The sequence below is a fragment of the Panthera onca genome, chromosome D3 (genome assembly GCF_046562875.1).
Source record: "Panthera onca isolate mPanOnc1 chromosome D3, mPanOnc1 haplotype 2, whole genome shotgun sequence".
In the NCBI taxonomy this organism is placed as follows: domain Eukaryota; kingdom Metazoa; phylum Chordata; class Mammalia; order Carnivora; family Felidae; genus Panthera; species Panthera onca.
This window is the reverse complement of record NC_138350.1, coordinates 22,311,019-22,325,914: the sequence shown is the minus strand read 5'-3', so window position 1 is coordinate 22,325,914 and position 14,896 is coordinate 22,311,019. Positions and strand designations below refer to the sequence as shown.

Here is a 14,896-nt window from a genome sequence, read left to right as displayed (position 1 = left end):
TTAAAATGCATTCAAATATTTTTGTATTTTGCAATAGTCTTTTAAAATTTTGTTTCTCAGTGGCACCTAGCTGGTTCAGTCAGGATAATGTGTGATTCTTGATCTAGGGGTTGTGAGTTCAAGCCCACATTGGGTGTAGAGCTTACTTAAAAAATTGTTATTCATTTTTCATGTTTCATTATGTCCTTTTAAGTGAATGTCCTTCTTTTATTTTTCGTGATTTTGTCTGAGAAAAACAGACAAGATCCAAAGGAGCCCAGACGGCAGCCCAGGAAGAACACAGGGGTGTTCTGAGTGGGTCCTTCAGTGTGGACTACCATGGGAGACACTTGGGGTCAAGAAGGACTTATGGTCAAACAGGCTTGGGCAACTCAGCACACTCCACCTACCTCAGGAGATTTTCAGTGTTCATTGCCAGTCCAAGCTCCAGGAGCCCTATTTAACTCATTTAGCCATGAAACTCCTCTTTTCCTCTCCTTTTGGAGGAACACTTATCATCCTCAAGAAGGTGCCTTAGGAAATGCTGGACTAGGATTTGGGAAGGACTTGAGGATTCTTGTCGCAGGGAGACAATTTTAGAGGTTTATGGGATTCTGTAACCTCCATGTTTTGTGTGTGCCTATCACACAGTAGGTGCTCAGTAAACATATAATGGATGGATGGATGGATGGATGATTATGTTGTTCTCATTTCCAAATGGTAAAAATTGAGGGGAGGAAGGTGAAAGAGATGTGAAGCCCAAGGACTTAGGACAGAACCATTTTAGTTCCTTTTAGACCACAAGTTTGGCTGGAGAACTGATGGAATTCATTCATTCATTCATTCAACCAATGACAACATAGAGTGGTTAAGTGCAGTGTGGTAGATTAGCACTAAAGACTCAGAGAGGATAATTAACTAAATGCAGGGGTAAAGGAGGCCAGAAATGGCTTCCTAGATGTGAGTCAAATGGGCCCTTTGGAATAATGAACTCAGGGTTCCCACTCTCATGTTATTTTTCCAACCACACAAATCATGCTTGGGATTTCTTGCTTGGAATCCACAGGCAGCTGTGATCCCATGGTTGTAACGCCCTGACCTTGATAGAATCCATCTTGGCCCCCTCCCCTCTTTTACCCAGCCCCTCTCACCACTCTCCCTTGCTGTCAGCTGCACATCCTACACATGCAGAGGATATATCTGCATTATGCAGATGACTGAAAAGATTCAAAGGAGTCTGGCTCTTCTGGCAAAGTTCCAAGCAGAATGACAAGTAAATGGGGAGCCACTTGAGAGCATGGAGGCCCTGCTCAAGCCCCCCAGATGCCATTCTCAGAAGCCTCGACCAGACACTCACCTCCATCCTCCCAGCACCGACTGCAAACCAGCCCCTCTGCCCCCTGCAAACAGACTCATGACTGGATCTTTAAATGGGGGGAAAAATGCTTCATCATGTTCTGCTTCCATTCGAAACTAGAAACTCCCTTCCCCCTCCTTGCTCCTCCCAGGCGCACTCTCCTTCCAGTAAAACATGGTTAAAGGGACAGCACCATCACTTCTTCATCTCTGAGGGTCTGCTTAGAACCAGCGGTCTGGGAATGAGGCAGAGGGCAAGGGGAAACAAACTGGCAGAGGTCTTTTCTGGGGGGATCTATCTGTCTCCATCCTGGGGATCCCACCAAAGGAAAACCAGTGTAAAGTGGAAGTGTAGTGGGGGTTGAGATAAGTGCCTCAGGGACGCTCAGATCTGGGAGGAGAGGCTTAAAGCTCCCTCCCAGAAAAAGACTGTGGGGGTCCTTTCAGCTATCAAAGGAGGAGTGGGACAGCCCAGGTGTGTGTAAGTGGGAGAACATCATAGAAAACATGGGACTGGAACCCCTTGCAGAAGATCAAGGGGCTGTGTCCCTGACTCCCAGAGTGACCCCGCCAGATTATTCACCGCCCCCTCCTCGGTTTTCATCTGCATAACACATACGCATACCTCCCTCCCCTCCCCCCCCAAGGAAAAGGCAGAGATTAACCCCTTTTTCCCCCTAGAAAGAACAGACCCTGTCCTCGGTGCTGAAGCGACAGACGCAGCCTGCCCCCACTCCCAAGGAATTTCACATGAGAATGAAAGCCCAAGAAAAAGTCATAGAACACCAGCAGCTGCAGGGCACCCCAAATTCCAGGGACCCCTTTTCTATCTGACCCTCTGTTAGGGCTTATGGGGGTGAGGGATTTTGGTACCCTGAAAGCATTCCACCACTTAGCTGGGGGCGAAAAGGGATGCCTATCGCCGCACCCACTTCTCTGCTGTGGGAGTGGGGGAGAGATGACAAAGTCGAAGTGGAGGGAAGATGGACTTCCTAGTTGTGCGAAAGCAGCTGCCATATCCACGGGCAGTATATGGGTCCCCTTTCCTAGTTCAGCCAGAGACACCCCCCCCACACACACACAAAGCAAAAGCTGGGGGGGGGAGGGGGTTTCTAGTTGCAGCCTGTCCCAGGGCAGGGCCCCCTCTTGGTACAGACAGGAAAATCAGGGGTGGGGGACACAGCTTGTCCAAGGTCATTTGGCCAGCAAACTGTGGAGCTGACTTCAGTGTGCAGACCCTGGCCTGAATTCTCTCTCACACAGCCCATGTTCCTCCTGCCTATTCATGGCATCCTCTGCCTCTTTCACTGAGGGTCCCCCTTGCTGGGGCCAGCTGCAGAGCCTACCTCCTCCTATACTGTGGAGACCACTGTGTCTCCCATCTGGGCTCCCCTTTCACCATCTTCTGAAGTGTTTCCCATACCCCCAATTCAGGGTAGCCTTGCCCCCCTTCCCAACTCCAAGTCCCCCTCCCCTATTCCGCAGCCGGCTGCAGTTTCTTGAGGCCTCTCCTGGTGGGTCCCAAGCTATTAGGGAAAAAGTGTACCTCCATTCAGGAGTCTTCTATCTCTACCTTCTGCAGCACCCATCATGAGTCCATTTAGGATTACTTTGCTCCCTCCCTTATTCTGGGCCATCTCCAGACACGCTACACCCCCTATGTGAAGGTCCTAACTTTCAGGAAAATTTTGTGCCCCCCCATTCAGGGGTCCCCTCATCCTACTGACTACAGAGTCATCCATCACTCCATCCCAAAGGCGACCTGCCCCTATTCCCACCAGGACTCCTTGTCATCTCCCCATTTCGGACCCCTTTTCTGTTTCCGAACACAGTAGCAGGGTCTTCGGACTCGCACCCAGGGGTCCCCGCCATTCCACTCCAGGAGTCCTCTACCCCCTAACTCGATCTCAGGGTGGTCCTCTGACGTCGCGTTGATTCATTCCCCTTCAATCCAGAGTCCCCCTGCCCCGCCCCTCTCACTGCGGCGGAGCTGCCGGACCCGGGCCGCGGGGGAGGAGGGAGAGAGGGCGGGGCCCTCCTCCCCCGCCCCCCCCAACTGCCTAGGGGCTGGACCCGACCGGGCTGCTATAAAAAGGCCGGCATCCCAGTGCTGCCGCAGTGCCGCCCGCCCCGTCTCGGCCTCGGGCTTCCCCCTCCACCGGCGGCCGCACCTGCTCCGGCCATGATGAGCTTCAGCGGCGCGGACGCGCTGCTGGGCGCCCCGTTCGCGCCGCTACATGGAGGCGGCAGCCTGCACTACGCGCTGGCCCGCAAGGGCGGAGCGCGTTCTGCTGCCGGCTCATCCAGCGGCTTCCACTCCTGGGCGCGGACATCCGTGAGCTCCGTATCGGCCTCGCCGGGCCGCTTCCGCGGTGCAGGAGCCACCTCGAGCACCGACTCGCTAGATACGTTGAGCAACGGACCGGAGGGCTGCGTGGTGGCAGCAGCGGCAGCCCGCAGCGAGAAGGAGCAGCTGCAGGCGCTGAACGACCGCTTCGCAGGCTACATCGACAAGGTGCGGCAGCTCGAAGCACATAACCGCAGCCTGGAAGGCGAGGCGGCGGCGCTGCGGCAGCAGCAGGCGGGCCGCTCCGCCATGGGCGAGCTGTATGAGCGAGAGGTACGCGAGATGCGCGGTGCAGTGCTGCGCCTAGGCGCGGCGCGCGGCCAGCTGCGCCTGGAGCAGGAGCACCTGCTGGAAGACATCGCGCACGTGCGCCAGCGCCTAGACGACGAGGCCCGGCAGCGGGAGGAAGCTGAGGCGGCAGCGCGCGCACTCGCGCGCTTTGCGCAGGAGGCTGAGGCGGCACGCGTCGAGCTGCAGAAGAAAGCGCAAGCACTGCAGGAAGAGTGCGGCTACCTGCGGCGTCACCACCAGGAGGAGGTGGGCGAGCTGCTCGGCCAGATCCAGGGCTGCGGCGCCGCGCAGGCGCAGGCGCAGGCCGAGGCGCGCGACGCCCTTAAGTGCGACGTGACGTCGGCGCTGCGCGAAATCCGCGCGCAACTCGAAGGCCACGCGGTGCAGAGCACGCTTCAGTCGGAGGAGTGGTTCCGAGGTTTGTAGGCGCGCGGTGGTGTGGGCGGGGGGCGCCCCCTGGTGGCCTGGCAGGGTGGACTCCCAGGGTGAAGGGGGCAGGGCTGGAGGGTGTACTGCTCAGCTTCCCCTGCAAAGTGCATTCCCCTTAGTTAAACGACAGTTTCACTCTGGGTCTCTGGAGATAACCCCCTTCCCTTCCCTGCAGCTCTGGGTTCTCCTTTGGCTGCCCTCCTCCAGGGGCCTTATAGCTGTCCTGAAGCTCTGGATCCCCTCTGTCCCCCGCCCAAGATTGGATAACCCCACTCTGAGGCCCCTTTCCATCAGGTTCCTAACACAGTTCCAAAGCAGTGACGGCTTCCAGTCACAGGCACTGAGGACTCTTTGCCCTTCAAAGTAACATGCCTTCCCTGCCCAACACTGCCCATCCCCCTTGCCTGCACCCTGCAGGGGACCCCATTCTCCAGACTCCTATTAGGCTGCTCCCCAGTGAGGGATCATCACCTCAGCGAATGGGTATGTGAGGCTGAGGTGGCCCCTTAATGTCCTCTCTCCACTTGAGAAGCTGGGAGCCTCTTAAGTTCCCCCCTCCTCCCAACTCCATGATGCTCTGAGTCAGCTAGATTGCAGCAGCAGCAGCTCCGAAGCTGTGCCCAGCACCTGCAGGGTGACCTTGACTAACACTTGCCTTCTCTGGTTTTCATTTCTTTGGGGGTTAAAAGGGGAGGCGGTTGACCAGCTGAGCCTCTTACTCAGGGGAGCTATATGATCCTTCCTGAAACTCTGTATACAACTTTTGCATTTTTCTTGGGAGAGGGTGCAGAGGCTCCAGCGATTTTCAAACAGGTCTGTGATCCACAATGGGTAAGGGTCCTCACCCACTTTGATGGTTTCTAAGTCTTTGCCCAACACTAGCAGGGAAAGCCAGGAAAGCTAGAACTTAGATGCATGGTTTTTCCCATTACTTTTCCTCTCCTTTGTAGTGGCAGAACCTTCCCCTCCCCCATCTCTGCAGCAAGACACCTCCCACAGCAAACCTCTCTGCTCTCTTGGGCTTTGCCCTTCACATAGACAAACCATCCCAGGACTTCTGGCCCATCCAACTGGCTTCCCTTCTCCCTGGTCCACCCTCCCGACTCAGGCCCTGGGTGTTACTATTTTGGGATGCAGGATATTCACTTTCAGGAGATGTAGATTAGTCTCCAGACCTCCACTGATCCTGAGAGATCTTCTGGGAACCAGCAGCCCATTGCTCACAGGGGCCAGGGTGTGGCTGTCCTTGGCACAGGGACTCCTGTGCTAGAGAATGCACAGCCAGGTGGGGGAAGGGACAGAGGAGATGGCGCATGGGCCCCAGGCTCTGCGGTGACCTTGGGTTCTACAGAGACAAAAACCTGCAAGAAAGGGGCTATGGCTATATAGTAGCTCATAGCACCTTTATACCTCCAAAGGTCACAGGCTTATTAACTTGTTCAGCCACATGCTCAGAGTTAAGCCCTGTACGCCAAGTTTCACATTTAAACACTAGCACCGCCAGCCCTTGCTGGGGAGCTGAACTGGGTATTAGGACCAGAACTGGGGGCTTCTTCTGCCTTATGAGTTTTCAGATCCTGAATTGGGGGAGACAATCTAATCTTTGGAACCAGATAGACACTAGATTTGAATCTTAGCTCTACTGCTTACTAGCTAGGTGGCCTTGGATAGTAGTAATTTGCCTATCACAAAGGATAGGGTGGATTAAGAACCCAAGATGGCACCAGGCACCCAGTAGGTCCTCAACCCACGTGTGTCACCTTTTGGATCAGTAGAATCCAAATCCAGGTGTGTCTAACTCTGTTCCTTGTCTCCTTCTTCCCCAGTGAGGCTGGACAGACTCTCAGAGGCAGCCAAGGTGAACACAGATGCCATGCGCTCAGCACAGGAGGAGATAACTGAGTATCGGCGCCAGCTACAGGCCAGGACCACAGAGCTGGAGGCGCTCAAAGGCACCAAGGACTCATTAGAGAGGCAACGCTCTGAGCTGGAGGACCGTCATCAGGCCGATATCGCATCCTACCAGGTGGGCAGGGGTGGAGCAGAGACCAGACTACCTTACCTGGTTGGGTTATCCTGAACAAGTCACTGCCCCTCTCTCGGCAGGGTTGTGGTGGTGAAGACCATGGGCCTTGGAGTCAGTCAGACATATGAGGGGTACCACTGTGTCTTTCTAGCTGAGTGGCCCCAGGAAAGTTACCTGCTTTATCTGAATCCGAATTCCTTTAATGCAATGAAGAAAAAAAAAAAAGAATGCCCACTTTGCTCTGCAAAGGTTAAAGAGATGGGCAAACTTTTCATGAGCTGTGTGTGAGCCTGCTCAGCAGGGTCTTAGTCACAGTGCACATCTGGTAAATAATAAACAGTGTCTGGGAGTGAGCGTAGCCTGGGGAAGGCCTTGGCAGATTCCTTGCATTAAAGACAACTGGCAAAAGAAAATAACACTTTGAAAGAACGTATTATGCAAGTATGGTGATTGTGGTGATTGTGGATAAATTAGAGAACGGAGAAAGCAGAAAGGAGGCAATAAAAATCAGCCATAATGTTTCACTTTAAGCAGGGCTAAGTGAGCCTGGGGACGGGAGAAGCTTCCACTGGTATTTAACCTGCTTCTGTGTGTTGCTTCAGTCATCAGCTGCGGGTGCTTCCTCAGCCCTATCTGGCAGGCACTTGGGAGCATTGGGAGCCAAAGCAGACAAGGCTGTGTTCCTGCTGAGCATTTTCTAAGCTTAAAAGATCTGTAAAACGTCACCCATCATTCCTGGTGTGTTTCATTCGAGACCACTCCCCAGGTTGAGGTCATATACATACACGGCAGGATTTTTGCTTCAGCTGGTTTCCATGTCCATGAATGAGGCTGCCACAGCTTTGACAGCATGGCCCCAGTGAGACTGGCTAGATTGAACTGTTTTGGGTTTGCACAGTCTGCCCCAGCTTCTCTGGTGCTGAAGGCCAGGCACTGGCTGGTGCGTGACATGTGTGTGTGACCTCTCCTCCCCAGGAAGCCATCCAGCAGCTGGACACCGAGCTGAGGAACACCAAGTGGGAAATGGCAGCCCAGCTCCGAGAGTACCAGGACCTGCTCAATGTCAAGATGGCTCTGGATATTGAGATCGCTGCTTACAGGTGAGGTGGGCCAGGGGCCTTTGGGATGGTGGGGAGCCCTTGCGTTCTTATGAGAAGCGAAGCACTGAGTTTCAAGTTCCCAGCAAGGTGGCCTGCCTGTCTTAGCAAAAAGAATTTTTTTTATTGTGGTAAAATGTGTATAACACAAAATTTGCTATTTAACCATTTTTAAGTGTACAGTTCAGTGGCCTTAAGTACACTTACATTGTTGTGCAACAGTCACCACCATCTATCTCTAGAACTTTTTTCATCTTCCCAAACTGAAATCCTGTGCTTGATAATGAATAACTCCCCACTGCCCTTTCCTCCCTTCCTCTGGCCCTGGCAACCATCATCCTGATTTCTAAGAGAAATAAGTCTTGAGAGTGGCTTATTTTCATTCTGACAGTGATTTAGAGGATTAATGTTCCTCATCCCTCCCCAAATCCAACTGACTAGAGGTCTGCTTTGGAGGGAAGGGAGATATTTCAGTTGTCAGGGGCCTTTACAATTCTCTTAGTGTTTTTTAGCTCCCTGAGCTTTGGTTTTCCGGGGAAATAAAATGGGGATGATAATAACAGTACTGTTGTTGGGTTGTCAGGAGGAGGTGCTAATCCAGTTCCTGAGCGGATCTCAGTACCGCTGGGTTGTCACAGAGCAAGCCCTCAGGAAATGGTAGCCAGGAGAAGGTCATGAGACCTCCCAATTTAGCAATCTCTTGCTAAAGAGCAGGCTGACCCCCTGAAGACCTGTCCCAGTTGCTGGCTTTACTTCTCACCTCTTGGGTCTAGTTTGTAATCTTGGTGCTCAGAGTGTGGTCCATGAACCAGCACAACTGGCATCTTCCACAAGCATGTTAGAAAGTCAGACTCTCAGGTCCCACCCCAGATTTACTGAATCAGAATCTGCATTTTAACTAGATCGCTGGGGGATGTGTATGCTGTTAAATTTGCAAAGCACTGGTCTCTAGGGGTAACCCCTATACCTACTGTGAGGCAGGTACTGCCAGGTTCTTTTTTTTTTTTTTTTTTTTTTTTTTTTTTTTTTTTTTCAACGTTTTTTATTTATTTTTGGGACAGAGAGAGACAGAGCATGAACGGGGGAGGGGCAGAGAGAGAGGGAGACACAGAATCGGAAACAGGCTCCAGGCTCCGAGCCATCAGCCCAGAGCCTGACGCGGGGCTCGAACTCACGGACCGCGAGATCGTGACCTGGCTGAAGTCGGACGCTTAACCGACTGCGCCACCCAGGCGCCCCTGCCAGGTTCTTTTTATTCATTATCTCACTGAAACAATCCTCTGAGGTAGGGACTCTTAGTGACCCTCTTTTTGCCAATGAAGAAACTTGAGGCTTAAAGTGTTTGAGTGGCTTGGCTGAGGTCACATATCTACTGAGTAGGAAAGGGTAGAAACTGCTGCCCCCTCCCTATTCCTAAAACTCAAAGAATGAGAGTATAAGGTGAAAAGAGACCCTTGACATTCCAATGGGTATATTCTGAGACCTGTTAATCACAAATTTATAAATGTGGAATTGTTTGCTCAGGCTCCCATCTTCCTCTTAAATGTTTTAGTTGAGGGACAATTAATGTAATTTTTGTTAATGCAGGTGCTCTCTCTTGAGGACCATGTTTTTGTGCATGTTAGGGGAGGTTGTTTTATAAGTTTCATACTTAGCTGCAATAAAACCCCAGTGCCATTGGGGTGCAGATTCTGGGTAGTTCCTGGGATGATTTGCCAAGTGACTTTTTCCGGTCTCAAAGTGCCCACTATTCACATTCCTTCCTCCACCAAAGTCCATACCGTTGGATTCTATGGGCCTTCAGAGTAACTCAAGAAGACCCCCAATCCATCGATCTGTTCTGAGTTAATAATAATAATGTGTTCCATTATCCATTCTGCAGAAAACTCCTGGAGGGCGAAGAGTGTCGGATTGGCTTTGGTCCCAGTCCTTTCTCCCTTCCAGAAGCACTCCCCAAAATTCCCTCTGCAGCCACTCACATAAAGGTCAAAAGTGAAGAGAAGATCAAGGTGGTAGAAAAGTCAGAGAAGGAAACTGTGATTTTGGAGGAACAGACAGAGGAGATCCAAGTGACTGAAGAAGTGACTGAAGAAGAAGAGAAAGAGGCCAAAGAGGAGAAGGGTGAGGAGGAGGAAGCAGAAGGAGGAGAAGAAGAAACAAAATCTCCCTCAGCAGAAGAGGCTGCATCTCCAGAGAAGGAGGAGGCCAAGTCACCAGTTGGAGCCAAGTCCCCGGTGAAGGAAGAAGCTAAGTCCCCAGCCGAGGCCAAGTCCCCAGTGAAGGAAGAGGCTAAGTCACCAGAAAAGGCTAAGTCACCCATGAAAGAAGAAGCAAAATCACCAGCTGAGGCCAAGTCCCCTGTGAAGGAAGAGGCCAAGTCTCCAGCTGAGGTGAAGTCCCCTGAGAAAGCTAAATCCCCTGTGAAAGAAGAAGCAAAATCCCCAACTGAGGTGAAGTCTCCAGAGAAGACCAAGTCCCCTGCGAAGGAAGAAGCAAAGTCCCCAGTGGAGGCCAAGTCCCCAGAGAAGGCCAAGTCCCCTGTGAAGGAAGAGGCCAAGTCCCCAGAGAAGGCCAAGTCCCCTGTGAAGGAAGAGGCCAAGTCCCCAGAGAAGGCCAAGTCTCCTGTGAAGGAAGAGGCCAAGTCCCCAGAGAAGGCCAAGTCTCCTGTGAAGGAAGAGGCCAAGTCCCCAGAGAAGGCCAAGTCCCCTGTGAAGGAAGAAGCCAAGTCCCCAGAGAAGGCCAAGTCTCCAGTGAAGGAAGAGGCCAAATCCCCTGAGAAGGCCAAGTCCCCTGTGAAGGAAGAAGCCAAGTCCCCAGAGAAGGCCAAGTCCCCTGTGAAGGAAGAGGCCAAATCCCCTGAGAAGGCCAAGTCCCCAGAGAAGGCCAAGTCCCCTGTGAAGGAAGAGGCCAAGTCCCCAGAGAAGGCCAAGTCCCCTGTGAAGGAAGAGGCCAAATCCCCTGAGAAGGCCAAGTCCCCAGAGAAGGCCAAGTCCCCTGTGAAGGAAGAGGCCAAATCCCCTGAGAAGGCCAAGTCCCCTGTGAAGGAAGAGGCCAAGTCCCCTGAGAAGGCCAAGTCCCCAGAGAAGGCCAAGTCCCCTGTGAAGGAAGAGGCCAAATCCCCTGAGAAGGCCAAGTCCCCAGTGAAGGAAGAGGCCAAATCCCCAGAGAAGGCCAAGTCCCCTGTGAAGGAAGAGGCCAAGTCCCCTGACAAGGCCAAGTCCCCTGTGAAGGAAGAGGCCAAATCCCCTGAGAAGGCCAAGTCCCCAGAAGCCAAGACCCCAGCAAAGGAGGAAGAAAGGTCCCCTGCAGACATCAAATCTCCTGAAAAGGCAAAAAGCCCTGTCAAGGAGGAGGTCAAGTCCCCAGAGAAGGTGAAATCTCCTGTGAAGGAGGAGACCAAGGCTTCTGAGAAAGAGGTCACAAAGAAGGAAGAGGCAAAGTCCCCCGTGAAGGAGGAAGAGAAACCCCAGGAAGTGAAAGTCAAAGAGCCCCCGAAGAAGGTCGAGGAAGAGAAAGCTCCAGCCACACCAAAACCTGAGGAGAAGAAGGACAGCAAGAAAGATGAGGTGCCCAAGAAGGAGACTCCAAAGTCTGAGGTCCAGGAAAAGAAGGAACCTGCTGTGGAGAAGCCCAAAGAATCCAAGGTTGAAGCCAAGAAAGAGGCTGAAGATAAGAAAAAAGCAGTGACCCCAGAGAAGGAGGCTCCTGCCAAGGTGAAGGAGGAGGCCAAGCCCAAAGAGAAGGCTGAGGTGGCCAAGAAGGAGCCAGATGATGCCAAGGCCAAAGAACCCAGCAAAGCAGCAGAGAAGGAGCCAGAAAAGCCAAAGAAGGAAGAGACACCAGCAGCACCTGAGAAAAAAGATGCCAAGGAGGAGAAGACCACAGAGGCCAAGAAGCCTGAAGAGAAACCCAAAGAGGAGCCTGGCAAGGAGGCCCCCACACCTGGCAAAGCCAAGACGGAAAAGGCTGAGAAATCCTCTAGCACAGACCAGAAAGACAGCAGGCCTCCAGAGAAGGCCACAGAAGACAAGGCCTCCAAGGGGGAGAAGTAAGGCAGGGAGAAAGGACTATCCAGAACAGCCAAAGAAACTCAGGAGGGTCTGGGAGCTCAAGAGTTGACATAACAAATTTTCATGTTTTTCTCCCTTTTCTTTATATAAGAAACTCTGCTTAGACGATGGGGCCCTCCTTCACCAAACAGAAATTTCTATTAGCAATATGTTAGCAAGAGAGGGTATTCCCGACCCCCCAACTCCACACCCCAAACCCTCCCCAGGCGATGGACAATTATGTTATGATAGCTTATGTAGCCGAATGTGATATACGCCGAATGCCACATGTAAACACTTGAGTATACAAACTGACCCCCTCCTTTCCAAATAAGTGCATTTATTTCCTGTATGTGCAACTGACAGATGACCGCAATAATGAATGAGCAGTTAGAAACACATAATGCTTGAGATGTCTTAACTTATTCCTGAATGCCTTCTGTTTTCCAAAGGAGTGGCCGAGCCCTTGCCCAGAGCTCTCTATCCTGGAAGAGCTGGAGCAGGTGGGGCTGTGCACTGGCCACTGAATCATGCCAGGGAGCACTTTTCCACTGGAGTTCACTTTCAATTGCTTCTGTGCAATAAAACCAAGTGCTTATAAAATGAAAATGTTTCTGTTGTTATTTATTCTCTTTCCCCAGGCAGGTTGGGGGACAGGGCCAGGGGAAGTCTAGATGTCACACTCAAGACAGCAGAGGACTGAGTAAGCATCAGAGGTCTCATGCAGGTATGGGACCAGTTAATGTGGCCTTTCTTGGGCTATTTCCTGGCATAAATCATGTGCCAGGCAATGTGCTTTATTTTTAGGATCTTGTAGATAAGTGGTCTGGTGTATGGTTTCACAGGGTGGTTCATGGATCACCTATATCAGCATCATCTGGGAGCCATATAAAAATGAAGATTCTGGATGTCTCGGTTGAGCATCCGCCTTTTGATTTTGGCTCAGGTAATGATCCAGGGTCATGGGATGAAGCCCCATGTCAGGCTCTCCCTCTGAAGGAGAGAAGATTCTCTCTCCCTCTGACACTCTCACCCTACTCACAGGCACACTGTCTCTAAAATTAAAAAAAGAAAAAGTAGATTCCTTGTTTCCATTGTAGACCATTGAATCAAAATTTGAGGGGTAAGCCTGGGAAAGTACATGCTTTACCAACTCTCACTTGATTCTGATGCACCCTGACACCTGAGAATAGGTGAGGTCCTTTGAATATTAAAGTCCATTTATAGAGCTCTATGTCCTCTTTTGTAAGGAGGGATGAGTCTTCTGAATGAGGGGCCATATGTTGCCAATTCACCTGTAGTGAAGACTACAGTCACCACCATTGGGAACAATCTGTCAGTAGTCCCTTAATTGAACTCCAGCATACTTCTCCAGACATGATTTTGAAAGTTGTGTTGTTCTGGTGGACTGATGTGAGGTCTTTACTGTAAAATCCCTGTGTGGTTTCCAACTTTAGCACTGTCATGACTCCTTGTGTTTGTTTTTAGCACTTCTCCTGGGAATTGCTTCTTTCTCTGCCCCAACCAGGTGGTTCTCAGAGCCACCATGTTTTCTAATTGCTCTATGCCACTGGTCACTGGTGATTGGCCCAAGAATGACCACGTGACTCCAGGTGAGCCAATGAGATCCCTTTCCCGGGATTTCAAACTTGAGACCAGATTGGCTGGCAGTTTTCTCATTGTGGAAGGTGGGAAGAGATGGGAATCAGTAGCTATGGGCTACCATTTTTCCAGCCTTGAGGAAAAGGTAGTCTGTGAGAAAGGGAGAGATAGATGGACAGAGATAGATGGATAGAGACAAAATACCTAGAGAGTCATTATAGATTTCAAGTCCTTGATTCTGATGTTCCTTTCCAAGGCTTGTTGGCCATTCTTTGAGCCAATAAAGTTTTGCCAAAATTCATTTAGGATACTTTAGGATTCTGTCATATGCAACCAGAAGAGTTCTGAATAATGTAGTGACTGAAGGGGGCTGGTCACTGTGCTAGAACACAAATGATGATCTCTCAGGGAATGAGCAAGTAACTCCTCAAAGTTGTGCCCAAAGTCCACTCCTCAGCCCAAGGCCCACATCTCACTTTTGGCAACCACTTTCATCTGTTACAGGTCTCAATTTTTATTTTTTAAATTTATGTATTTTTAAAAGATTTTATTTTTTATTATTAAAAATGTTTTTATACATTTATTTATTTTTGAGAAACAGAGTGAGACAAAGTGTGAGCGGGGGAGGGGCAGAGAGAGAAGGAGACACAGAATCTGAAGCAGGCTCCAGGCTCAAAGCAAGCGGTCAGCACAGAGCCTGATGCAGGGCTCGAACCCACAAACTGAGATCATGACCTGAGCCGAAGTCAAACGTTCAACTGACTGAGCCACCCAGGTGCCCCAAAGATTTTATTTTTAAGTGATCTCCACACCCAACATGAGGCTCGAACTCACAACCCCGAGATCAAAAGTTGCACCAACTGAGCAGCCAGGAGCCCCATAGGTCTGAAGTTTTAAAACAAAGAGTATCAAGACAGTATAGGGTGGTCACATTTAAACAAAGGGTCTTTAAATGTCATTTTAGAAACAGTTTTGATTGGCCCTTCAAGTTATCAAACACAACCAAGGACTCTGTGAAACCTGAGTATTAATTTTCTGAACAGTTCTTTCCTAGGGAAATCAGACCTCCACAGGCCCTGGCATATAGCTACACTACCTAAATATCAAGGGGGATCTAGGACCTAGGAAATCCCCATGTGTCTTTTCTGAAAAAAGTCACAATTAGTTGCGTTCCCCAAATTGCTTATAATGATAACTACCATTTGTTGAAGTAATCATATTTTGCATTTTCCCATCCACATGAGAGTTTTTCAAGGTAGCTGTTCTGTTGCCTATTGTATAATGCTGAGAAAACTGGTGAGGTGAGTTGCCCAGTCATACAGCTAGTAAGTGGTAAAGCCAGGATTCAAACCTAGAACTCCAGAGTCTGTATGTTTTCTGTAGTAACCTGCCACAGAATCCTGAACAAGTTTCTGTGGTGTATCATTGGCTTAATTTTGGTCATCAGAGGACTGCTATGTAGGGTGACAACTGTCCTAATTTGTCTGGCATGGAGAAGTTTCCCAGGATATAGGGCTTTCAGTGTTTCAAACTAGGAAAGTCCTGGACAAATGAGGATGAACTGAAGGACAATGGCTGTGCAGCCCGTATCCAGATTGGAATGAGTCGGAGGGGGGAGGGGGATTTCCAAGAAAAAAATTAAACTGATAAATTGCTTGACACGATCCATCATGTATGAAATTGGAAGTCTATTACTGAACTACTGGAGAGTGTGGGAAGA

General features: G+C 50.6%; 1 protein-coding gene across 3 annotated transcripts; it reads left to right on the top strand.

Moving 5' to 3' along the window:
• The first annotated feature begins 3,406 nt into the window (after positions 1-3,406).
• Positions 3,407-12,175, top strand: NEFH (neurofilament heavy chain). Of its 3 annotated transcripts, none has more exons than XM_081790732.1 (5): positions 3,407-4,391; positions 6,229-6,428; positions 7,404-7,528; positions 9,408-10,521; positions 10,777-12,175. In XM_081790732.1, the coding sequence occupies exons 1-5, from the start codon at positions 3,518-3,520 to the stop codon at positions 11,575-11,577; spliced, it is 3,114 nt and encodes a 1,037-aa protein (XP_081646858.1). In that variant the 5' UTR covers positions 3,407-3,517; the 3' UTR covers positions 11,578-12,175. The 3 variants fall into 3 exon arrangements, with proteins under 3 accessions (XP_081646858.1, XP_081646857.1, XP_078291454.1); XM_081790731.1 differs by having other exon boundaries at positions 9,408-10,623; XM_078435328.2 differs by having other exon boundaries at positions 9,408-12,175.
• Positions 12,176-14,896: the final 2,721 nt, after the last annotated feature.

Bases quoted from the DNA above. Each gene is read 5' to 3' on its own strand.
- NEFH (XM_078435328.2), top strand. From the start codon at position 3,518: ATGATGAGCTTCAGCGGCGCGGACGCGCTGCTGGGCGCCCCGTTCGCG. The intron at 4,392-6,228 runs GTTTGTAGGCGC...CTTCTTCCCCAG, and splicing joins GTCGGAGGAGTGGTTCCGAG to TGAGGCTGGACAGACTCTCA. The intron at 7,529-9,407 runs GTGAGGTGGGCC...TCCATTCTGCAG, and splicing joins ATTGAGATCGCTGCTTACAG to AAAACTCCTGGAGGGCGAAG.